Source organism: Panulirus ornatus, chromosome 12, assembly GCF_036320965.1.
Source record: "Panulirus ornatus isolate Po-2019 chromosome 12, ASM3632096v1, whole genome shotgun sequence".
NCBI classification, from domain to species: Eukaryota; Metazoa; Arthropoda; class Malacostraca; order Decapoda; family Palinuridae; genus Panulirus; species Panulirus ornatus.
Genome location: NC_092235.1, coordinates 62,863,836 through 62,889,299, shown reverse-complemented (window position 1 = coordinate 62,889,299; position 25,464 = coordinate 62,863,836). Strand labels below are relative to the sequence as shown.

Here is a 25,464-nt window from a genome sequence, read left to right as displayed (position 1 = left end):
CGGGTCAGTGTGGGGAAGTCCCCCGGTCCAATATGGGTGTTGCCCACACCTCATTTGCCTCGATATTTCGTAGGCGATGGTAAAGATATCCCCCAACATTCACCATCTCATTTGGCCTTGCTTCCAGAGACGTGCAGTTGTTCCTGAGCGAAGACTGCCTGAATCATTGATGTGGTCAAGGGTCACAAATGGCAATAAGGAGCGTGTGTGGTCTCAGGATGATTCTCAACACCTGAGGAAAGTTTTCAAGATTTTGGGATTGCAGTTTATAACTTGATGTTGACGGCCTTAACCCTGGCACTCGATAGGTCTTAAAACCCAAATCATTCAGTCAACAGTGATGTTGTGGTTTCTTCTAACAGGCATTTGTCATCATATATATCATCATCTTCATCATTCATATCATTATCATATTGATTTTTATTATTACTTGTAACAGTTTCGCTCTTGTACCAAATTTCCACGATAATTCACAATACAAATATATTCTGTACTGGAATATATATATGTTGTATGGTTGCGAGGCGTGGGCTATGGATAGAGTTGTGCGCAGGAGGATGGATGTGCTGGAAATGAGATGTTTGAGGACAATGTGTGGTGTGAGGTGGTTTGATCGAGTAAGTAACGTAAGGGTAAGAGAGATGTGTGGAAATAAAAAGAGCGTGGTTGAGAGAGCAGAAGAGGGTGTTTTGAAATGGTTTGGGCACATGGAGAGAATGAGTGAGGAAAGATTGACCAAGAGGATATATGTGTCGGAGGTGGAGGGAACGAGGAGAAGAGGGAGACCAAATTGGAGGTGGAAAGATGGAGTGAAAAAGATTTTGTGTGATCGGGGCCTGAACATGCAGGAGGGTGAAAGGAGGGCAAGGAATAGAGTGAATTGGAGCGATGTGGTATACAGGGTTTGACGTGCTGTCAGTGGATTGAATCAAGGCATGTGAAGCGTCTGGGGTAAACCATGGAAAGCTGTGTAGGTATGTATATTTGCGTGTGTGGACGTGTGTATGTACATGTGTATGGGGGGGGGGGGGTTGGGCCATTTCTTTCGTCTGTTTCCTTGCGCTACCTCGCAAACGCGGGAGACAGCGACAAAGTATAAAAAAAAAAAAAAAAAAAAAAAAATATATATATATATATATATATATATATATATATATATATATATATATATATATATATATATATATATGTGTGTGTGTGTGTGTGTGTGTGTGTGTGTGTTGAAGCTTTTAAGATTTCATGTTAAATCTGGTTTAGTCTTTGACATAGGGTACTACACGACATATTAGCCAATGTATGATTCTTTATTCATGATTTTAGAAAGATCAGTTTTATAAAGCACAGAAAACGAGAACAGAACCACATTTATGAAAGGGTCTTGACTCAGGCCTAATGACCTTCCTCCTAGGTCGCTGGCCGTTAAACCTAGCAAAGGGCTGCATTGTTTTATTTTAATGCTTGAATTACTGGTCACATTACTCTATAATGTTTTCTGCTTCTTGGTTTTTCTGTAGTTTTAACCTTTAAAGCTAGACATATGCTTTAGGGTATCAGATATACTCTACGAACTTATTTGTTGGGTATCCCGAAAAAACACAAATTCAATTTCATGTAATCGTTAAATTGTATCTAACCGATCAACTGGGAGAAAAGTTTATTGTTTTGTTATTAGACTATATACAGCATCCAACAGGCAAGGTTATCAAGACACAAGTAGGAGCCAATAGAAGTAAGAAAGAAACTTGCAGCATCATCTATTGGAACCATAACATAAACATATTCTTTTCTCCTTCTATGGGGCTTCAGGACATTCAAGGTTGCGCCTCAATCAGGAGCAGGTAAACTATAAACTCCTTTGGGGTACATCAGGGAAACCATATACCGCATTTAATACACGGACGACGATACACATTGGCTAAGATGACTCTCCATGCTCGAAGTCCGGTAACACACATCATGAAAGACTTTGTTGATGAATTCTCTTAGTCTCATCATCTGTGTTGTCCTCAACACCAGTTGTTGTGTCCGGGATACGAACGCGGGCCTCTCATCATGACTCATGCATCGCAGAAAACCCACTTAAGATTCGTAATCTAAGGAGACCGAAAAGTCTTCCCGTTCCGGGAATCACACTAGGCTTCGTGGGCAAGATCCGGTGATCCTAACCAGTTAACGTTAATCAGATGATTGAATCTCGTAAAGAAACGCATCCTTTTTTTATTTGGCTGTTCTGGGGGGGGATTTTAGGCCTATCAACTGCCAGGGTCATCATTTCAGGCGTTAATGGTAAGGTTAGATGACACACACACTACACTGTCTATATAGCATCATTTATCGAGCATGGATGACAAGGTAGATTACTTGCATGGGACATACACAACTCGCGATAGAGAGTTAACCTGACCTTCACGCTTGGCTGCTCTTGTACCCAACAGACAAAAACATGTCTAGAACCTGAATTTACCAAAACCACCAAATCTTCCTCCTCCTCCTTCATTTCATGACCTATCTCCCGAAGCAGCTTGAAATGTTGGTTTCTTGACCAGCTATCAGCGGACAGACCATTGATCCAACCACCTATTTTACCATCCCAATATAACGTAAGCTCATTTCATGTAATCCCTATCATCACGGTATTATCAGAGAGCACATATTGTAAATATTGGGGGACAATCTGTGAACTAATGATGGCCAGGAAACGTGTTGTAAGGAATTGGGGGAAGTAAGTGTAGAATTCCACATACTCGTTGTGGATGAGAAAAATAAACTAAATGTTTATTTTTTCCTCTTCCACAACAAGTATGTGGAATTCGACACTTGCTTTAACAATTCCTTGCAAGACGTTCCTTAGCCATATTTGACTTACATATTGTCCCCCAGACCACAGGATATTTGTCTACCTTGAGATACAGATTCTGTGTCATGTTCTCAAGCATTTACAGCGTGGCGCATCATAAAATAAACGTGTATTCCGTTGGTGAGTTTCCACAGCTCCCCAAATGAATCAAGGCTTCATTTTAGGACCGGTCTTCAGCAACAAATTATTGACCCACTGAAGTGCATAAGCAAATTCTAACCGGATGGTGATAGATCCCTGTTGATATAAACGTATCATATATATATATATATATATATATATATATATATATATATATATATATATATCATGTTTAGTTTTAAAGCCTGGAGAAAGAAGTCTTTTTTTTTTTTGTTCTATCTCAGACGAATGTCTTCATTGCTATTCATACCTGTCCCAAATGTTACGTTTAGTGCATATCAAAGGCAGTCCACTAACACACCACTCTCTCTCAGGTGGGTAATAGGTAGCCACCTACCAGGGAGGTATATGACGTTTACTAACCCAACCGGGGCGGTGGGGAAAGCAGTGATGGCTGCGCAGAGAAAGCCAGCACTACAGCGGGTGTCAAATGTCACTCCTTTAGCCCGGATAACTGTTGCCTTTCCTTTCTACCACACTCACACGTGGACTACTGGTATTCGGTCAATAAATGTAGAATTTCTTCATCTCTCATATCCCCTGACATCTCTTAAGCAACACCTCTTTCTTCATAACTCTTAGAGTTTCCTTGTGGTGAGTGTTACGCGTCAGAAATGCCTTTTGGCAGAATCTCGTCGTAGGTGACTAATCTTAGGTCCTACAGACACCTGACCCAGGACTTGACCGCTTCCCAACTTAATGATCAAAAAGGTTATGATCAGCTTCATGAAGCCAGCTGGACACACACAATCAAGATAGATCATTTATTGGTACAAAAAGAAAAAAAAATATCTCCGCAAACACATTATGCACAAGTCCCCTTAAGAAACATTTGTAGGAAAATAATGCTTATACTCGGTTGGGTTTTATGAGACCAGCCTAGTCCCCAGGAAATAATAGCCAACACCTTGTCACTGGAGGTAAATAATGAAATCTTACATAACGATAAATATTCTAAAAACTAAGCCTTTATACAGTAAGAATACGAATCCTGATTGCATATATATATATATATATATATATATATATATATATATATATATATATATATATATATATATATAATGTCATCACGATTTTCTTCTTCAGATATTCCCACAATTATACAACAATCATATAATAGCTATTCAAGGAAAACACAAAACACATGTAAGAGAAATAAGGCATTCCGTGGTCCTCCCACTCGTCACAATACTTCGTGGGTTTCAATTTGTAAATTACGCAAAAATAAGAAAAACTTGCAAGGGAATTCATCGCATTCAGTCTACTATTTCGTTGGTATGAACCTCGCGGAAACACATATTCACAGCTTAATCCTAGCAGATGAGCAACCGTTTCTTTAGAGTTTTGTCTCTTTTTTTTATTTTCCACATAAACGAACATGAGATTTGTTCACAAGTTCGCTCTAGACCACTGAGAGAGCAGTGCTATCCTGTCTTTATGGTACATCGACCATGAACCACGGTGGTTCCGTCACTGGAGAGATATTCATCTGGTCGTCCTTATAAAATACACCTTCACATACGAGACAACAGTAGGATCCATTCGAGGCTGCACTTCACTAAATCTTCGTGACGTTGTCTTGTATTAATCCATCTAATGTTTATGTTCTGTCCAACCGTTTTCTTCGCTAGTTGTACTGGTGCTGTTCTGGGCTCCCCACTTACAGACGCGATGTGGACATCAGCTCGGGACCTTTAATTCGATCACAACATTTTCCCTCAGTCAGTATCCTAGCCAACCCTCATTCTGGTTCTCATTCTGCAAAGGTATATGGCCTCTGGTATTGTTTATGTTGCACTTCTTGACCTTACATGTTGCGGCGTTGCAGGCTGCCGTAACTCGATATCCTTTTCTGTGGTGTCCTGTTTCTGATACTTCGGTCCATGGTCTTCGTCAGAAATAGGACCTTAGTCTTTCCTGTACCAGTTTTACTTTGTGGTGTAGACTCGTCTTGTGTTTTGGTCTGTGGCGGCTGAGATTGTGTTACATTATACTTAAGGCGCCACCAGTCTGCACCTGTTCAGTCCTGTTATCTTAACTTGGGTTACCACAGTCCCAATTGGTCCCTTTACTCTCTTGTTGGTTCAGTCCCAGGTGCCCCACAGTCTGTGGTGGTCTTCCTTTACCGGTCACACCTTAGTTCTGTATCACCCAAGTCTGTTGTACCACAGTCTGGCACCCCAGTCTATGGGACCTTAATCAGTGACACCTCAACCTATGGCACTTTTATCAGTGGCACGTCATTCTCTACGGTATTTTATTTTTGTACGCACGTCCCCGCTTGACAGTTTTCCATAATTCTCTTTCACAGCATAAGTTGTTTGTAGTCAGGAGCCACATGTACATCCAGACTGCCACAAAACTATAGTCTTGTTGGTGATACCATCTCCTTAGCGGACCTTCTGTATAGCCCTGTAAGAAACCACGTACCAAGCTAGGTGGTTCTCAGTCCTCTTTCTCCTCCGGAAGGCCGTAGCATAGAAGCTGGCACACAGACGTGACGTTGCCTGAGGGAAGGGAAGAAAGATCAGGCGACATTATTAACAACAGAGAGATGATAAATAAACCCAGAGTGAATGAATGATGACGGAAGAATGATAGAAATACAGTTTATAAAACGAGAATACAGCTGATACATTCAATCCCACATGAACGCAGCATTTATGATGTGTTATCAAAAGATATTCATGATGTGTAAACCTTAGAGAGAACCACATGTAAATTCAGTAATGCAAAGATCAACTGTAACAAGAAAAAGAGAAAATCACACAGCTGAATGGCCTTGAAAAATCATGACACTAATCCTCAGCGAAAGGAAAACTGATTATTAAAAATCAAGAACCGTTTACGAAATGATTTTACGAGGATAGAAACTTCTTCACGTGAACCTGATATACTAAATGAGGACATGAAAGATACTGATCGTAGAATTCATCCCTAAACGTTGATGAAAACATGAAAGGCACGGATGAACTGACAAATAATTCAGAAGAAAACGAAAACCATTACAAGATTCTAAAAGACTCCTACAGACGTCCTAACTCCAGGGTCAGCGAATCATACCCTCTCGTGGACCCGGTAAACAACAGAGACTTACACATTAAGGCGTTGAATTTCTTGGACTTGTTCGCTTGGCGGACGCACACCAGGTACACGGGTATTCCGGCCAGACAGATGCCGATGGCCACACTCAGCTCGACGGGCCTTTCAAAGAATGGGAACACCACCAGGAACACACACACCAGGAAGAACAGAATGATCACCCAGAGCCACACCTGTGAAATAGGATGGTACACAAATTACGTGGTGCATTCATACGTCTGTCATTTTCGAAAAGAAATGGGATCGTGAAATAAGAGAAATGGGTCGTGCATACCCTTACCCTGTGGGCGTAGTAGTGTTTGCCGGGCGGGGAAATAGTTTTATATTTACGTTCTAAAAGCGAGAATAAAGGAATGAACAAGAATTATATAATACTACCTGGCAAAGCAAAGGAAAACAAGCATAAGTTAATGCTGTGCTATATATTGAATGCGGACAATATTCAGAAGTTTTAAAAAGTTGTATAAGTAAAAAATGTTCAAGATAAAGGCGCCCCCATGAGTGTAGACCTCCCTCCCCGTACAGAACAAATACATACACAGGGTCACTCACCTTTATGGGTCGTTTCCTCTCTGGCTCCTTGTAGCGCAGCCACAGGAGGGCCAGGATAGACAGCAGCACAAACAGAGACTCCGAGAAGGAAATGTAGTTGATGAGGACCAGCGTATCGGACGTGGTGAGCATACACAGTGTCATGAACCCCTGGTGGAACATACAGGGATAGTGTCATGTATCCATGGTGGATCATACAGTCATGGATAGTGTCGTGTATCCCTGGTGGATCATACGGAGTCATGGATAGTGCCATGTATCCTTGGTGGATTATACAGTCATGAATAGTGTCGTGTATCCCTCATGGCTCATACAGTCATGGATAGTGTCTTGTATCCCTCATGGATCATACAGTCATGGATAGTGTCATGTACCCATGGTGGATCATACGGAGTCATGGATAGTGCCATGTATCCCTGGTGAATCATACAGCCATGGATAATGTCATGTACCCATGGTGAATCATACAGTCAAGGAAAGTGTCAGGAACCCCCAGAAAATGTCATATCTGAAAAAATAGAACTCTGTTCTCACTTTTTATCTTGATATAACTTGAAATGTAACTCATCAGTATATGATATACCGTACAATACATTTTACACGTTTTCCTGTGTTTCTCACATATATTTTATGAAATAATTCCCATTGTCTCTTCCAGTATACTTTACATAAAAGCATACCAAGACTATCACAATAAATGACTTGGGTCATTCATGCTAATACCTTTCACTTCATAAATGTAGATAAGACGTTTTACCAAGTCCGTTTGTAGAGTACATGTTTATGGTAATCGGTAAGTGATAACACGTCAATGGAAATATTATTCCACTGTTGAGCAAATGATAAGAACTTCTCTGTACTAATGGTCGTGGCCCGTTTGTTTTATCTAGATGAATGGAACTTACTCCAAGATAAGTTTTTCCAATCGAAGATATCAATTTGATACCTTGAAAGTTTCGTTTAAGAACTCGCTACAAGACCTTTAGCGACCTAAGTAGAAAAATTATTTCAACCCTTTTCCAGAATCTGAAATATGTGAAAATAAAGAAGTACAATATATTTCAGTGGAATAGAAATGCGGATTTAATAAATTATCAAATATATGATATTTTGTCTCTAGACAGCATGAAACAACTGGAAGCTTATCAAGTATTTAATATGTATGAATGCTCAACCTATTTGATATGCCTACATTATATGACGTGTACTATGTCATTACGATGGATTGAAACAATATGACTGATTGTGCTCGTGACCTACACCGGAAAAGGTAAAGCTCATTTTCTTTAAATATATATATATAGTTCACCCCCATTTACTTGTCGTCTGCTCGGTCGATATTCTGCCCTGTCAGTTTCCGCAAATAAGGAGGTGGTTTTACATATTATGGCTCCACGTGGATGGAAGGTCTAGTTATATCTGCAGAAAAAAGTAAAATTACATGAAAATATCTGTGCTCTTGGGGTGCCATTTCTCGCACAGGGTGGTCCATTTGTATTTGTCGTGTGGTAGGCCCATTTAGATTGATGAGTGTGTGTGTGTGTGTAACACGTGATGAAGTGCTTCATTCCAAATCATTTAAGTAATCATTACTTAATGCATAAATCATTCATCAAAGGTAATTCAAATAGTAAATGAGCATGATAGACAAATAACATTATCGAAACTTAAACTACCAAAATCATATGAAACAAATCAATATTGATATGAATCAATATTGATATGAATGAACATTTATAAATGTTACAAATCATAATGATTTCGATAAAGCACAGTGATATACAAAATGATAGGAAAGTAAAAAAAAAGTCTTCAAACAAACTAGTTACTCATACAACGTTTTCTATGACGTCACGATTTAGTTTAGGCTCCCTTCACTGTTCTCTAAACAAGTTATGAGTTCACCTTTAAGATGGCATTCGTGACAATTTTTGACCATTCGAAAATACTTTACAGCTGGGAAAGTTATACTACCTTCTTTAGATAATTCTCAACACTTAGTTGATATGGTGCCTTGGTCAAGTGTTTACGTACATAGGTAAGTGTTCCAGTATCATTAAGAAGCTAAATTCCTGCCTCGCATTGTGTTATGTTTTCGAGATGGTACCATGTAATATGATTTAACGGTACTTTTTTCCATGAATAGTTTCACCCGGGCTATCCCCCATCCCCCATATTGGTGTAAAAATGTGCATGTAACCCAACCAGAACCTAACAAATCCTCCTCTTGTGTTCCAGGAAGGGAATTGTTGGAGGCTACTTTGTACGTGTTATTGTTCTCCCACGGAGTTATTTGTGGTCATGGCATAGTGTGTGTGCTTAAATTTAGAGGTACAAGACTTAAAAATCACGAGGAATACAGCACTTTTCAAGACGAAGGGAGAACATTATTCAATGTGCGTGAAAGGAGAGGTCCCGCCAATGTTTCTTAACGTCTCTGCATTGGTAAACATTCCCCAGTAGTCAGCCACAGAACTGTACATCGTGATTTTTCTAATAACTTCACTGAAATTATAGAAGAAAAAAGTGTGATCTTTGAAGAAAGAGTGATCATATACACTAAACAATGTACTTGCATGTGACCGGAGATGAGCTGTCTAAACAAGCTTAATATTAAGGTAAGATTTTTTTTTTTTTTTGTATGTGATCATTATGAATGATTTGCTTATGTTATTTGATACTTTTGTATGTGCTTTATCAAGATGTCTAAAGAAATCATTCACTATCAAGTTATTCGGCATTTCTTAAATAATATTCTAATGGATAACAAATGCTTTAGAAGTTCTTTGCTAATTTTTGGGTATATTACAGTGTTTCCCAGGTCGTGGGTTAAACAAAAAGTTCACATGTTAGAAATTAGAGATCGAAACCAAATCTATCTGCTATGAGAAGAGATCGTATAATTGTGGCTGTAATGTTTCAATCGGTAATTTTAGAATACCTGATGGAAGAGAAGCTTGCAACATCAATGATCTTTGAGTCATTTTAGTATTGTCAAAACTAAGTCTAGTTTAAACGATAATGCCTCGGTGATTCAATCAAATATCGTGGTTTTAAGATTTATTATATTGTGTTTTGTGTCTGTTGATTGTGTAATCTTATGTCTGTTTGACTACAACCATTTTTGGTTGATCTTTCCTTAATTTACTTCAGCAACTTATAAATTAGGTGATAAACATTAATTACACATAAAGTAGGTAGTAAATATATGTAAGTAATTCTAAGTTTTACAGAATGTTCACTGATGATGAGGCTGGTCTGTAATGACAGTTTTGAATTCCATATACAGTGGTCGGAAGATTAGAGGGAATTGAGTGCAAAAGAGACGGAGCTGCGAGCTTGAACGGGCGTGAAAAATGTGACTCACCAGAAAGATGAGGGCGGGCACGGGCGTGAAGGTCTTGATGCTGATGAGGGCGAGAGCCTGGGGCAAGTGGCCCTCCCGAGCACCCACGAAGAAAAGCCGGGAGCAGGCGAAGATGCAGCCATTAAGACTGCCGAGGGTGGAGAGCGCTACGAAGGTGGGCATCAAATAGAGCGCTATCGTCGGGCCGCGTTCAGCTAACGACTGTTGGGAAGGAAGGTGAGATTATTTCCATGTTCTGTTTGTTGAATAGAATGTTGGGGGAGGGAGGAGGATTTCATGAGGTCTATTGGTGTCAGCTCGGGGATGACAAGACAGTGGGATGTGTGAGCTGTCACTGAATGACAGAACACTGAGGTACACCGGGAAGTAATGAATGTAGGTCGAAGGATTTTACGTTATAAGGAACAGCGATTCCTTTTTCCTTAGGATCGTACATAAAGCAAACTGTAGGTGGAGCGCATCGAATAATAGGTGCTTCAAGGCTGCTTACCAACAGCTAGAAGGAATTACTGAGAGGAGGACCATTAATCAAGGCGTGAACACAGGTACCGGTTGTAACAGCGAGGACGTGGAATCTCACGTTATTATAGATTCACGGAAGGTTCTTTTCCGATTCTTTTAAAGCAAAAGATAGGCATATATATATATATATATATATATATATATATATATATATATATATATATATATATATATATATATATTTATATATATATATATATATATATATTTATATATATATATATATATATATATATATATATATATATATATATATATATATATATATATATATAATTTTTTCCATTAGAATGCGAAAGTAGACTCGATAGGAAGTTCATATCTATTAGGAATAATTTGATAAATTCGACACAATCAACTATGAACTCAAACTGATAACACCGAAGTTGATTTTAGAAGTTAGAACTAATATACGGAGCAGAGGCTACAATATCAATTCGACAAGAACTGGCATACGGAGCAGTGAGGCTAAAATAACAATTAACAAGCTATCCTAGCATTTAGCATCCGTTACTCACCATAGCCACAGCGTTGGAAGCGAGGACCTCATCTGGCTCCAGAACAGCGAAATATGCCATGTTTGTGAGTACGTAGATGATCGTGATGATAGGCATTGAGATTAAGATGGCGCGGGGTAAGTTCCTAGGGAAGATGGATGAAAAGTATACAGCCGCTCAGAACGGTTTAAATAAAAGGTTTTAAGTTACATCCAAAAGGCAAGTGTATATTACGTTATTCTTAGCGTGTAGCTACTCAGAACGTTTAGAATAAAAAGGTTTTAAGTTACATCCAAAGGGCAAGTGTGTATTACGTTATTCTTCGGGGTCTGACGACTAGGCGTGCAGAATAATCAGTGGAACTTAGTTGTTGTTTTTTTTTTTTTGTTTATCTTTCCCCAGCTAGACCTGGCAAAAAAATTCATTTGATAAGCAATGTGCCTTATAGTAAAAAAGATATTAACACACACACACACACACACACACACACACACACACACACACACAAGGGCTTGCATGGGTTCGAATCCTGGATGCGTCAGTTTGCCCACACCTAACCCAGGTGTCTCTCCTGGTCCATACATGCATACCAAACTCAGGCTGGTGGGTGTGTTTACACACACACACACACACACACACACACACACACGAGTAAAGCCATGGTATGGGTATGTACCATTATAAGACTGGGCAATACAAGCGTAAAACTTAATCCCCCCCGTACAAATAATAAACACGCGCAGACAGACACACAATTGATGTCCGTGCGCCCTAATGCTTGGTGTAACTGTGTTACATTTCAGCGGACTTAGAACACCACATGTAGCTTTCCTAGGTAATAGGTGTCATGGCTTGGTTACCCAAGTGGCAGACCGAGGTTACATTATTCAGCACATACCACGGGATTCCCTCGTGTTCACTTACTTGAAAGGGTCTTTCAGTTCCTCCACTACGAAGTTCAAACAGTTCCTGAAAAAGAGACGTCTTGTATGATTAAGAAACACAAGATTGTTTATTTTCTTTTTAAGATCGATGATGACTTTGCATGTCGTTTATATTCATCTCAAACAAAATCAGAGTCGACCTACGTTTTGATATAGACAGAAAAAAAGGCAAAGTCCTGAATTCCCTTTGAACCACCCACATGCTTACAGACTATTGGATCAGAACTCACTCAAAATCGTGCAGAGCGGAACTGAAGAGAAAGTCTCGTTATGTTTACTGTGAGAATTCAACTGAACAGTTGATGAAAGATTAAGCCACGTTACTCCCAAGAGTAAGAAGAGTTTTGCACGAAAGCTGAAGCCAATAGAGCCAGCTTAAGCTGGCACGAGATGGGATGGGTGTCAAGCTTACCATCCTGCGAAGGAGAAGAGGCCTTGGTAGAAGGCCGTAGAGATGGATGTGATGCTCGTGTGTGTGTTGCGGAAGGGCGCCTCGTAGTTCTGGGTGTTGCCGTAGGCTAGATGGGAGGCGCCCGCGGCTATGATGATGGAGAGAGCTAATATCTTGGCCCCTGTGGACACGGCTTGCACGCACGTCGCCCACTTGACGTTCGTGCAGTTCACCCACGTCAAAAGACCTGTCGGAGCAGAAGGAGCCTGAGATCTACGTACAGGCGTTGGGCCGCGGACACTCGGTGCGTCTGGTCCTGTGCTGGTGGGTGGGGATATTTGTCTTTACACAGAGAACGTAAAGTCATGTCATTACCTAGGACGCATCTGTGCTAAATGTAATGTAAAAAAGGGATTAGTGCGACTCGAGGAGTAAGGACAAGCTTGGACTGATCAAGGGTCAGATTTCCGCGAAATAGTCCCGGTGTTACCCAGGACCTCTCTGAAGGCTCCTGCACCTCTAGGATGCGACACGGTCACTAGCAGGGAAATGTAGACTCCTTTGGGTAATAAGTCTTTGATTAAATTCTACTCTCATTCATAACAGCCTTGCTATAGGTAACTGTGCACTCGAAGTTAACGTCTTGCAAGTGGAACCATGTAACACACACACACATTGGAGATGGAAGGATGGTGTGAAAAAGATTGTGAGTGAATGGGACCTAAACATGTAGGAGGGTAATAGGTGTGCTCTGGATAGAGTGATTTGAAACGATGTGGTATACGGGGGTCAACGTGCTGTCAGTGGATCGAACCAAGGGATGTGAAGAGGTCGCAGGAAACCATAGAAAGGTCTGTGTGGCCTGTTTTAAGATAGGGAGCTATGGTTTCGATGCACTGTATTTGACACCTCGAGAATGGATGTGAGCACATGCGGCCTTTCGTCTGTTCTTGGTGCTACCTCGCTAACGCGGCAAACGGCGATCAGGTATGTGGAAAGGAAGCTGTGGTTTCGGTGCATTATATATGACAGCTAGAGACTGAGTGTGAACGAATGTGGCCTTTGCTGTCTTTTCCTAGCGCTACCTCGCGCACATGTGGGGGGAGGGGGCTGCCATTTCATGTGTGGCGGGGTGGCGACGGAATGAATAAGGGCAAACTATGAATCATGTACATGTGTATATATGTATATGTCTGAGTGTGTATATATATGTATACGTTGAGATGTATAGGTATTATATGTGCATGTGGACGTGTATGTGGGTGGGTTGGGCCATTCTTTTGTCTGTTTCCTTGCGCTACCTCGCTAATGCGGGAGACAGCGACAAAGTATAATATATATATATATATATATATATATATATATATATATATATATATAGAGAGAGAGAGAGAGAGAGAGAGAGAGCAGACTTTTCCTCCCAATAAAGTCGGCTGCGCCTAGTCTCGGGCCAGAAGCCTCTGGACGATAGATTAATGTAGGTAAGGGAAGTCGGCAAGTTAGATCCGTAACTTCGGAACAAGGATTGGCTCTGAGGGTTGAGCCAGTCGGGCCTGTGCAGGAAGCAGGCCTGGGTTCAGGCGCAGGACTGGACAAGGTGAAAGAGGTTGTGGTGGTGGTGTTGGACGTGATGTTGTTGTTGTCGTCAAGTCCTCTGCATCATATATATATATATATATATATATATATATATATATATATATATATATATATATATATATATATATATATATATATATTTTGTGTGATCGGGGCCTGAACATGCAGGAGGTGAAAGGAGGGCAAGGAATAGAGTGAATTGGAGCGATGTGGTATACCGGGGTTGACGTGCTGTCAGTGGATTGAATCAGGGCATGTGAAGCGTCTGGGGTAAACCATGGAAAGCTGTGTAGGTATGTATATTTGCATGTGTGGACGTATGTATATACATGTGTATGGGGGTGGGTTGGGCCATTTTCTTTCGTCTTTCCTTGCGCTACCTCGCAAACGCGGGAGACAGCGACAAAGCAAAAAAAAAAAAAAAAAATATATATATATATATATATCAAGCAAAAGAAAATGAAAACAAAATGAATTTAAGAATTCATACGAGGATGCAGGTCAACCAGAGGTAACTGACATTCGACCCCGCCCCCAGCCGAACTGATAACACGAGCCAGACGGCTAACGTGTGTCTATTACGGGATTCACACTCTGTCAGCAGCTGAAGGTCACGCTGCTACCCCAGCACCCGTACCAAACGCTTCAGGCCAGATGCCCTCGTCTGACCTCATGGCTCGTTGACCCAGAATGCTTTGAAGTAACTAAATGTCAATGACTTGAGTTATTCAAAGAGAAGGTTTACGACGAGATCTCGCCAAATAGCAGGGCTGCCGCGTAGCGCTCACCGCAGGTAGAGACTCATGATTACGTAGAACGAGTCGTGCGAGTTGCATGTTGCCGTGTTGTGTGCGAAAAGACAGCAACTTGGGTAGAAGGAGTGCAGCATAACTGCTGAAGTGCTGGCTCACCGCGCAAACATCATTATTATTAACCTTCCCAGTTACCGAGGCGGGCAGCACAGGTAATATATCTCTGTTGGTGGCTGCCTACCATGAGAGAGAGAGAGAGAGAGAGAGAGGTAGTGTCTGTTAAAGCGCAGAAATTCACTGCATGACGAAACAAAGTGTGCGTTCCTATTTGGAGAGCAACATTTTTTTTTCTCATTTTTTATATATATAAAGTTTCTAAGACACTGTCAACATATCTACCTAACATACGTTATCTCAGAGCAGAATCTCGTAAGTGCTCTCTCTCTCTCTCTCTCTCTCTCCCTTTTTTTTCTCGCATTTGATCAGTTCTAGGTAGCATTTAATTATTTTGATATCCCCTCGTTTACAAAAACAAATAAATGCTCATTAATGAGAATCATGAAATGTATTGTATCGTATGACAGTTGTATATATATATTTTTTTTCATACATATTCGACATTTCCCGCGTTAGCGAGGAACAGAGAACTGAGCCTTAGAGGGAATATCCTCACTTGGCCCCCTTCTCTATTCCTTCGTTTGGAAAATGAAAAAAACGGGAGGGGAAGATTTCCATGCCCCCGCTCCTTCCCCTTTTAGTCGCCTTCTACGACAGGCAGGGAATACGTGGGAAGTATTCTTTCTCCCCTATCCCCAGGGAATATATATATATATATATATATATATATATATATATATATATATATATATATATATATATATATATATATATATATCAACTCGTCGAGTGAGAACAGCATAAAGAGGTAAAGAAAATACTGAATTTGCTGATTAGATTCGTGGATAATTATATTCAGCGTAAAGAAATTAGAGCTTGAGCCGTTAACTAAGGAAGGGAGACTGCGATTTTATTGGGCAACCACTAATTTGAAATGTTTCGCTTATGCCACAAGTTATGCTACCGCCCATCTTCTGTTTGCCATTTTCTCTCGCGTTTTATCGTTATATCTTGTCTTTATCCTTCTTATTTTCCTAGCATCATCTTTGTCTTTAGGTCCATCTCAAATCAGATGTGGTCCCTTGATCTGTTCTGTTGCAGTGTGACTGTTTTTCTGGTATGGCCAGACACTTGACGACATCTTGCCACAACAGCCTCAGAATAGGTGTCTGCTTTTTTACTGTGATGATAGATGTCGTATCTGAGCGAGGCTGCTCTTTGTTTCGAGTAAGATTGTTGAAGGCAATATGTTCAACTGAGCCAATTTGTGGTCATAGTCACAATTTAGAAAACCGAAGAATTTATATTCTTATGAACCTTCGGCAGGTTAGAAAAGGAAGTCTTTGGTTATCTGTAAACTTTCTAGTGTAACAGACTGCAGCCATCTGTCGCCTAGTATGATTCCTCGCAGTTCATCTAACCTTGTAAGACCTTGGTCTGTCCTGCGCAACTTATGACGTTCACAGCCCCGCCTGACCTCCAGAGTTTGATCAGAGTTTGACCTCCACTGTGTCGTCGACCTCCAAAAGTTCGCAGTACATCCAAACTTTCGTCTGGCAGCCTAGTTTGCCTATATTCACCATTATCATCTCCCTCTTCTCCCCAAAGCTTTCCCTCCCTCAGCATCGACCCCCCACCCCTCAGTAACAGTTCCTTCTTGAGCCCCTGACTCACTCACAGACGACAACGGCGGCGATGAGCCTCACGGGAACCTCCGGCAGGGCGTCGCAGTACTCGAAGATCGGCTTGATGATGTAGTTGGCGAAGGTGAGTGCCATGACGGCGTTGCTAGTGGGCATAATGATCACCAGCGACACCCAGATGAACAGAAAGGCTGGCAACGGCCCGAAAGCTTCGAATATGTATGCGTAGTCGCCACCGCTCCTGGGAATCATGGTACCTGAAGTAGGGGGAAAAAAAGAAGAATCAGGGTTTTATGAGGGTATGATCCTGTACTCACAAGGGTCCATCTATTACATGAAGCCAAAAACTACGTAGAATTCACTTTTCAAGTTTGCTCAGCACGCTTAAGGAAGCATAAAGAACACCTAGAGAAGGCTTGGAGGACAACTTTGATTCTGGATGCCGCCAGACCATTCAAATGGCCTTTGACGCGGCCAAAGGGGCTTCAAAGTAAGATGGCACCAGAATTAGACACCAGATCTGTTCGCCATGAAACAGAGAAGAGTAACGTATGACCTGATCACAACCTTTCAGGCCTGAAACCAGCTTAAAGACGCAGTTTAGTGAAAGAGCTCTTCCAAAGATGCAAGGGTAGAACAACCAGGGGACGTAACAAAAAATTAAGCAAGAAACTTGTCTATGCTGCGTTCACAAGTGTTGTTCAGGGGGTGTCGACGGGAGTTGGTTAGGAGGGATTCCACAACATTTTACCTACACTATCCTGCCACAGTCTGTCTCTCAGGGCTGCTCATTTTATCGTCACGAGATGTTGACTTTCTCAACCAGAGGTAGACTGAGTGTATAACCTCCCACTTGTTACCACTGCGCTTGACCCTGACTGATATGACCAGGGCTGTATTGAGTGCACATCCTCCCACTCAATGTCACTCTTCACCACCCTTAACCCTGTACTGAGTGTTCTTCAGTCTCCCATTCAACATCTCTCTACTCGCCACCCTTGAACCTGCCTGATCTAATTAGAGCTGTAATGAGTGTATAGCCGCTCATTCAATATTCCTTCGTACCTTTGACCATAGTATACTAACTAGAGCTCCCTGTACCGACGCAAAACGTTATCTGAAATGAATATGGGCCGCTAAGTGTGACGTTTCCGGCACCGATTGATCATAACCATCAATTACTGGGGCTGTAGAGACAGTGATTAGTTCAGTCCAGTTTAGGCTTTGATGTAACGCCGACCCGGACGTCACTTGGATTCATGATTCGGGGGAAAGTGTCGCAATGCGCGCGATGCGACCGTAGCTAAACAAGGTTTTCTGTTTTCGCTGCGTTGATGGGTGTGGTGGTGGGGGGGGGGTCTCTATCTTTATGAAAGATAGAGACAACACTTGCTGTTGTCACGTAATTAGTGCCTGCCTATATATATATATATATATATATATATATATATATATATATATATATATATATATATACACATATATTTTTTTTTCTCCAAAGTAAGGAACAGAGAAGGGGGCCGGATGAGGATATTTCCTCAGGGGCCCAGTCCTCTGTTCTTAACGCTACCTCGCTGACGCGGGAAATGGCGAATAGTATGAAATATATATATATATATATATATATATATGTATATATATATATATATATATATATATATATATATATATATATATATATATATATATCCTAGCGTGAGCCAGATACCCATTTTCTCTCAACCCCTAAGGGTAGATGAACAGTTGGGTTGACTGTGGACCGACTGCTACAACCAGGATTCGAACCTTGGCGCTCGACCCTGGGCGTTTTTTTTTTTTTTATTTTCGTTGAAAATGCCGTTTTTTTCCCCATGTCTTTACCGATTAGTAGAATTAATTTTGTCTTTATAGATAATGATTGAGAGTTATAGTTTGTTATACGATATTCCACTTTCAATTGAAACTATGATATGGTCAGTTGGAACACGGGTCCCATAAAACGGGTTCTGAGTTGGATAACCCCCTGTATTCTGAACAACACGGTAGTTTTTTCAAGTACTTTTTAATTCCTTAAGTCATCATTCCATTCATTTGATCGTAACTGTCTTTCCGACGAATAAGGATGGGCCCATTCTGTAATCACAACTCCTTTCCATTATTTTCTTTAGTGTAAACTCGGGCAGAATGAAAAAGCTGTACACTATCGTTTTTCATGGCATAGAATTTTTTATTTCGGCTCTTTCGGGTGTAAGAATTCCCAGTTTAAATGTTTCGTTAATGTTAAGACAATAGAACTGTTCACTTGAAATTGTTGTACTTAAAGCCATTTAATGCGCAAGGTTTCATAACGCTTTACCCCTCACACGATCTCACAGAAACTAGCAATCTAAATGCTATAATTAAAATGAAAGCTGTTCGCATCAAAGCGTCAATGTTAATATTTCTGTAAATGAAATTTAGGTATAGCTATCGTGTTAATTTCCATTACCTTTGCAATAAAACAAATTATGAAAAGAACTTGAAACTGGTCATGGTATTTACATAACGATCATAGTTAGTTATGTTTCATTATTATTGATCAGTTAGATGGTTCGTCTTAACTGAAATCGTGGTCTTACCGAGCTCAGCGTAGCAGAGAGCACCCACCATGGAGAGGAGTCCACACACAGCCCACACCACCAGAGACATGCCAACGCTCCCGGTGAACTGGATAACTCCTTTTGGAGAGACGAAGATGCCGGAGCCGATGATGATGCCAACAATAATGCCCACGCCGTCCCTCAGCCCAAGCTCCTTCTTAAGCTTAAAGTTTTCTTCAGAACTCTCGACCGAGTCGGTGAGTAGTTCGCTATCCGATATGTCCACTTGAGGCTCGAGGATCTCAGGCGCCGTTGGGCTGATGTTTTTACTGATCGCCATGGTGTTAGAGATGATCAAAAGCCTCTAACGATCAGAGTGACACTACTAAAGGCGAACACTGCTGTGACGTTGTTACTTGTTTAGCCGTCTGTCTTAGCGACAAATGTATAACATGCCTTTCTTCTCCCCGCTTCCAGACACTGCACGCTTTACTTTTGTAAAGTGAATGATTTTATGAAAGCTGGCATGCATTAGTAATCAATATGCTTTTACGAGCCAACGTTAGTCCTCTAGCCATTTCTATTCTTTTCAATGAACGGATTTGCGTGCATTCGGCGCCGTATGCAGTGTATTTTTAAGGCTGATGGTTTAGCAGTTACTTATGATGATGGTCTCAATAATACCGATAGATTCGATCGCTGTTCACTGTACCTCCTCGATGAATGAAAGTGACTTTTCTGTTGTTAGATATTCTCCTTAAGCTACAGATGCCAAGGTCTTTCAAGTTCGGCCTCACGACTAAGCCAACTAATTTCAATGGTGACCTTGGCGGGTTTAACACATTCATTAATTTTTCTTTATAAATGATAATCTTGGACTCGTAGCCTTGTTTTTCAAGACATTGTCACTTCATTTTATGTCACCAACTTCAAAGCGAAATGCTTCAGCATCAGTGAATATCTGGGAGACGCGTAGCCTAGCCTGGCTCTCTCAGCCTAGTTGCACTACCGCCCTGTTGCCCAGACGTTTAGGAACTGGAGACCTACGCTGCCGCTGCGCGCCGTACAGCAGACCTACTACCCCTGCTAACACCCCCCCCCCCCCCCCACTCCAACCCTCTCATCCTTCCAGTACCGCCTTTCTGTCCCTACCCTTCCAGTGGGGCACTTCCTTTTCCCACATTAAGCAAAAAACATGTTGAGGCAGATGTAACTAAGTACTTTTATAGTGCTGTATAAGAGTAGTGGATGAATACAATAACAAAATGAGTACGAAATAATTCCGGACTGCATACAGAAGTTTAAAATGTTGCACGATAGTAAAATTTCCTCTCCGTATTGTCCAAATATGGAATTACATAAATATACTCTTCAGCCATCTGGTGCTGCTTGCAGACGCCTCAATGATATGTATTTGTTCTGGATCGTAATGAGGGACTGTCTGGCGAAGAAGGGTGAGGGAGCGGAAACCAAAATTGAGAGTCTTCATCCTGAGAAAAATATCGTTTTCCCTTGGGGAATAAGTGAATAAAGTCTCCCATTGTTTCAGACAGAGACCTTGAGACATTATCATAGAAATGCTCATCAGATTCAATTTGTCTGTCATGGTCATATACTATATAGAAATCACAGTCGTAGCTAATATGGCAATCTGCTTTTACTCGCCCTAAGCACAGATGACTTACAGAGCTAACATTACCCCAGCAATTTTAACGTCTTGACTCGGACCTCTACAGAATAGCAAGGAAGATAGTTATATACACGTGAATGTTGATAGCAGAAATAGTGTATATTGTTTTGTTGCACATGCAAATTATGAAATAGGTTACATAGGAATGTCATACACATTCATTGGAATCGTGACATTTTTCAAGTTAGATGGTATTTTATTTACTTAAATAAGCTACACCTGTACACCAAAAATGTGATGTGAACTCACCTCATCAAAGTTAAGATTAATTAGCTTAAGGTGGAACAGGACCACATAGGATAAGTTCCAAGGTCAGGACAGATTTCTTATCCACACATTTATGACTGCAGAATTCATGCTTGCAGCTTGCAACCTTTGTTTTCGTTCATATTTTTCCTACTTCCAATCATTTCTGATACCTTCTTCCGTCCTCAACGTTCACTTGTTCGTCAAACGAGATTAGAGCTTTGTAATACACATACCCAGTATTTGTAGAGTATGCAGATGTCGCAAAGTATTGGCCACAATAGTACTAAACCTAATATTCACAGCTTCGTTGTCTTGCGATCATAAATTCGGCATAATAATAAGCGTTGACTCCAACGTTGATCGGGAACGGTGTCTCCACTCCTATTTGCGAGTTATATAATCATTACGAATGGCTCGCATCGTTCAGCACCATAGCTATTGCGTCACATGCCCTCATTTGCTCCTTATCTTCACTTCCTCCCTCCCAGATTCAAATGCCGTTTCTCCGTCGTCGTACTTCACCTATGTAGGGTCTCCGACTCCTTATAATATTATGATATTTATCCGCACCAATACGGTCCTTCCTGCTTTCTTCTGTTACTTCATTACCTCGTTTAACACATAAATGCAGAGACCATCCCTATCCTCGAAATCCTTCCTGCTTCTCTCGTATTCATTATCCTCTTTCTCGAATTTGTGGTCTTTACTTCGTCCTTCATCATCATTCATTAACCCTCGTCTCCCTGTCCTGCGAATGCTTTTATTTCATTTATTCATTTGATATTCATTTATTTGTATATTTTGATAGGGTGATAAGAGGATATAGAGAATTGCGACAGGGGGAAGGGATAGTTGAATGAGTCTCCTAAAAAAAAATACGAATATAGATTCACCTCCCTTTCCCTCAGTCTGCCGGAGGTTAAAAGATGCCACCAAAAACATGCTTTCAGAAAATCACCTACATGCATAAAAAAAAAAACTTGCGACAGGTGTATGGTGCACTTTTTTCTTTCTTATGCATGTGTGTGATTTTCAGGAAGCATGTTTTTGTTGCATTTTTTTTTAACCTCCGGCAGACTGGGGGAAGGGAGGTGAATGTATTTTTTTCTTCTTTTTTTGAGGAGACTCATTAAGTTAAACGATGTTTGTCGTGTGCATCGATGGGTGACTGATGATTGATTTGAAGCTTCGAGGGAACCAAGGGTTGGTACTGTTGTTGGGATCTCGGATTTGTCTGTAGTTTATAGCATCGTTGTCTTCAAGTCTCTGCCATACTTTCTGGGCTTCTCATAGGTACAGAGCGACTGTTTTCATCTTCAGTCGTTCGTGCTGTTCTACGGTGTATTCAAGGTTTTTTTTTTTTTTGTCGCGAATCGTAGCCTTATTTTTCAGTCCTCTGTATCTCATCGTGTGTAATTTGGCGGGTAGGAACGTTGGTATAGGTAAATAGTTTAGGAGAGGTATTATCATGTCCTTAACTTGATGTAATTTATATTTCTGTGGAAGGTGCCATATTCTGTGCGAACTGGTGAAGGCTGCCTTTCCTTACGCGGATCTCTTGTTGATATGATGTATTATCAAACCCCATCTTGTTAATGTTTGACTCGGGGTTCTGCAGCTCTTCTGTTGCGCTATCATATTACCTTTATTTATATCGCTGGATTTTATTCTTCCTAGCTTCACTCTAGTAAATTTGTTCGCTTTTACTTCAGTCCTTTTCGAATTTGTTCGATCTATGATGATACGTTCTGGGAATGAGTTACCCGAGATTACCAGTACATATGGAACCCTCGCGTCTCTCTCTCTCTCTCTCTCTCTCTCTCTCTCTCTCTCTCTCTCTCTCTCTCTCTCTCTCTCTCTCTCCGTACAATGTCGCAGCTCACTGTACGAAACTTCATTCCTACACCACTCCACAAACGTAAGGGTAAGAGAGTGTAGTGAGACAGCATCGGACAGATGTGTCCTTTGGCCGTTCCCCCGCGTGTGCCCAAATGCAAATGTATTCTAAAGACAGGAGTGGTTTCCAAAAGTTGCAATTTGCAAAGAAGGTGCTAATCAACTGTGTCCATATTTTGGCGAGATCTCATGCAGGTTTACTCAATTTAAGCAAATGTGAAGCATGGTAATGTTGTCATGAGAGAAATAGGTCATGTAAACCGTACAACTTATCCGCATCATACTTACTCCTAGTTACCATAGGGTCCAGCAACGTTAGCCAAACGCTCTACCCTTTAAACCAGTAATCTTCCCCCGAGTTATTCCCTCCCCGTGTTCCCTTCCCTTCGCTCAACCACATTAACCTCTTCCCTCAGAGTTATTCATTCTCTTCTCAGCCTTCTCTCCTAATTCCCAGTAGCCTGCCTCTATTCTTTAATCTTCCTTCCCACTTAAACTCCACTTTACACCTCTCTCTCTCTCTCTCTCTCTCTCTCTCTCTCTCTCTCTCTCTCTCTCTCTCTCTCTCTCTCTCTCTCTCTCTCTCTCTCGTCACCGAAGTGGTAATAGTATTACGCTATCCACATCCGCACTAGTGCAGAAACTGCTACCTTATCAAGCGAACATAACCACTTAATGGCGTTGTAGATCCATCATGCCGTAGGTGGATTTAGCGTTTTTGTGCTGAATTTGTTACGTGCGCTATTGTATTGAATTGAGACCTTACAATGTGTTATATGCCAAAATTATGATGAATTGTGTCAGTATTGTAACAGGGTAAGAAGTTTCATGCTTCATTTGAAAAGATCACATGGAAAATACTCTAGGGTGTGTTTTTCAGACTTTAGGGATACGAACACGAAAAGAGGGTTTCCATTTCTTCTAAAGGACCATACGGATTTGTATATATCTCGCAAGACATGTTTTTCACTAATGCCGTATAGGTGGTTTGAAGAAGTTAAGTGACTTCACTGTTTCTCACCTTATATTGGTCTGTGGGTGTTGGACCTCTCGATGGAAGGATCACACTCTGCTAACCTAATAATTATCTCATCGGACTTGCCAAGGTTGTTTTTCGGGAGTTCGGATCGCGTTGACGACTCGGAGAACAAACCGCTTTGTTTCTTGTTTCACATGTGGAGACGATTGTATTCCTCCTTGAGGAGAACTCCTGGTTCATTTTTCTTTTTTTTTTTTATCAACAGAGGCCTATATATGCCGAATGATAACATAAACTCGGTAGGTGTAAGCACTTAACGCGACAAGTTGGTATACATGTTCAAAGACTCGAAAATATGACGGCGATGCCAAAGAACTTTATTGTGTTGATCGTAACGAAGACCACGAGTCCCTGCATTTCAGCTTCGCTGGTTCTTAAGGAGCCCTTGTCAATATCATCATTTTACGCGTCTCAATACGACCTAAGAATGCCAGGGCGTCAATGGCGCGGTAACTTCATGGCGGCTGGTATTATGGGCCGCATTGTGAGCAGTTTACTAGAGCAGCTCCAGCAGGTCATTATACTTTGAAGACGCGAGATGAGGTGAAAATCAGGAGGATGCAGAGTTTGAGAGCCCCACTATTTTCTGCCGTACAACACATCTGGTCCAAAAAGGCAAACAAAACATGCCGTTGTTAGGAGAGTTTGATCCCATAAGATCGATTTACAGGCTAATTACCCGAATCTGTGACGCACCCTTCCTTGTTTTCATAACCTTTATCATCAAGCAGTCGTTTGGCAGACTGTGTTATTAATCAGTGTGTCGAGAGACCTTTTACTCATTCCCTCGTTAAGTAACATAACACAGAGTTGATTTGGGTAACATGCCAAACACAGCCTCCCAACTGCTTCTATCGCCCTTTGCCTCCCACTGTCAGGGTCAGGCTGATAATGGCATCCGGTCACCACTCGGCAGAAGCTCCTCTTGATATAACTATTTGAAAGCAAATAATGTCTTCTGGAGGAATAAATCTGATGTGAACATGATGTTCGCAGGATATGTTGCGTGATTTGAGTAAAGTACGAAAACTGACCTCAGGCAGTGTTCCACACACACACACACACACACACACACACACACACACACACACACACACACACACACATATATATATATATATATATATATATATATATATATATATATATATATATATATATAGGGAGAAAAGGTGTCGCTCTTATGATAAGGTGTGCCATAAAAATGACACAGGAAAAGCAGTTAGGAACCCATAAATGGCGACCCTCGTCAGAAGCCAACAATAACAGAGATACCACTACCAACAAATCAAATACTCTCACAGGACACAGTGGCAGACATAGCTCGTTCAGGAGAAATAGTGCGAGGAATTTCTGGAGTGCGTTTGGGCATTATTATCTCTGCCGGGTTGCTCAACTTACAGGAGGCCTGTTGAATACAAATGAGCACTGGGGAAGCTGGAGGGGTTAGAGTCAGATGAGCAGGTAGTTTGGGAGTATTTTTAGGCTGGTAGAATAACTGGAACCGAACTCCCCGCGGCAGAATGGTTTCAGGTTACGTAACAC

General features: G+C 41.1%; 2 protein-coding genes across 5 annotated transcripts in view; one reads left to right on the top strand and one right to left on the bottom strand.

The window, feature by feature from the left end:
* Positions 1-25,464, top strand: part of LOC139752125 (alpha-2-macroglobulin-like) — an 82,529-nt gene that overhangs the window by 23,156 nt on the left and 33,909 nt on the right. For all 4 annotated transcript variants that reach the window (XR_011713482.1, XR_011713483.1, XR_011713480.1 and 1 more), the window contains 2 exons: positions 8,894-9,273; positions 9,945-10,238. The gene's annotated coding sequence lies outside the window, so the exon portion shown is untranslated. The remainder of the gene's footprint in view (positions 1-8,893; positions 9,274-9,944; positions 10,239-25,464) is intronic.
* LOC139752124 (Y+L amino acid transporter 2-like) lies at positions 3,749-20,063 on the bottom strand. Its single transcript, XM_071668041.1, has 9 exons — positions 19,085-20,063; positions 16,523-16,744; positions 12,398-12,623; positions 11,966-12,010; positions 11,063-11,186; positions 10,023-10,223; positions 6,656-6,805; positions 6,099-6,276; positions 3,749-5,508 (listed from the first exon to the last, which is right to left on the bottom strand). The coding sequence occupies exons 1-9, from the start codon at positions 19,383-19,385 to the stop codon at positions 5,447-5,449; spliced, it is 1,509 nt and encodes a 502-aa protein (XP_071524142.1). The 5' UTR covers positions 19,386-20,063; the 3' UTR covers positions 3,749-5,446.

Bases quoted from the DNA above. Each gene is read 5' to 3' on its own strand.
- LOC139752124 (XM_071668041.1), bottom strand. From the start codon at position 19,385: ATGGCGATCAGTAAAAACATCAGCCCAACGGCGCCTGAGATCCTCGAG. The intron at 12,624-16,522 runs GTGAGTGAGTCA...CTGCTCCGACAG, and splicing joins CATCGCCGCCGTTGTCGTCT to GTCTTTTGACGTGGGTGAAC. The intron at 12,011-12,397 runs GTAAGCTTGACA...TCTCTTTTTCAG, and splicing joins CTCTTCTCCTTCGCAGGATG to GAACTGTTTGAACTTCGTAG.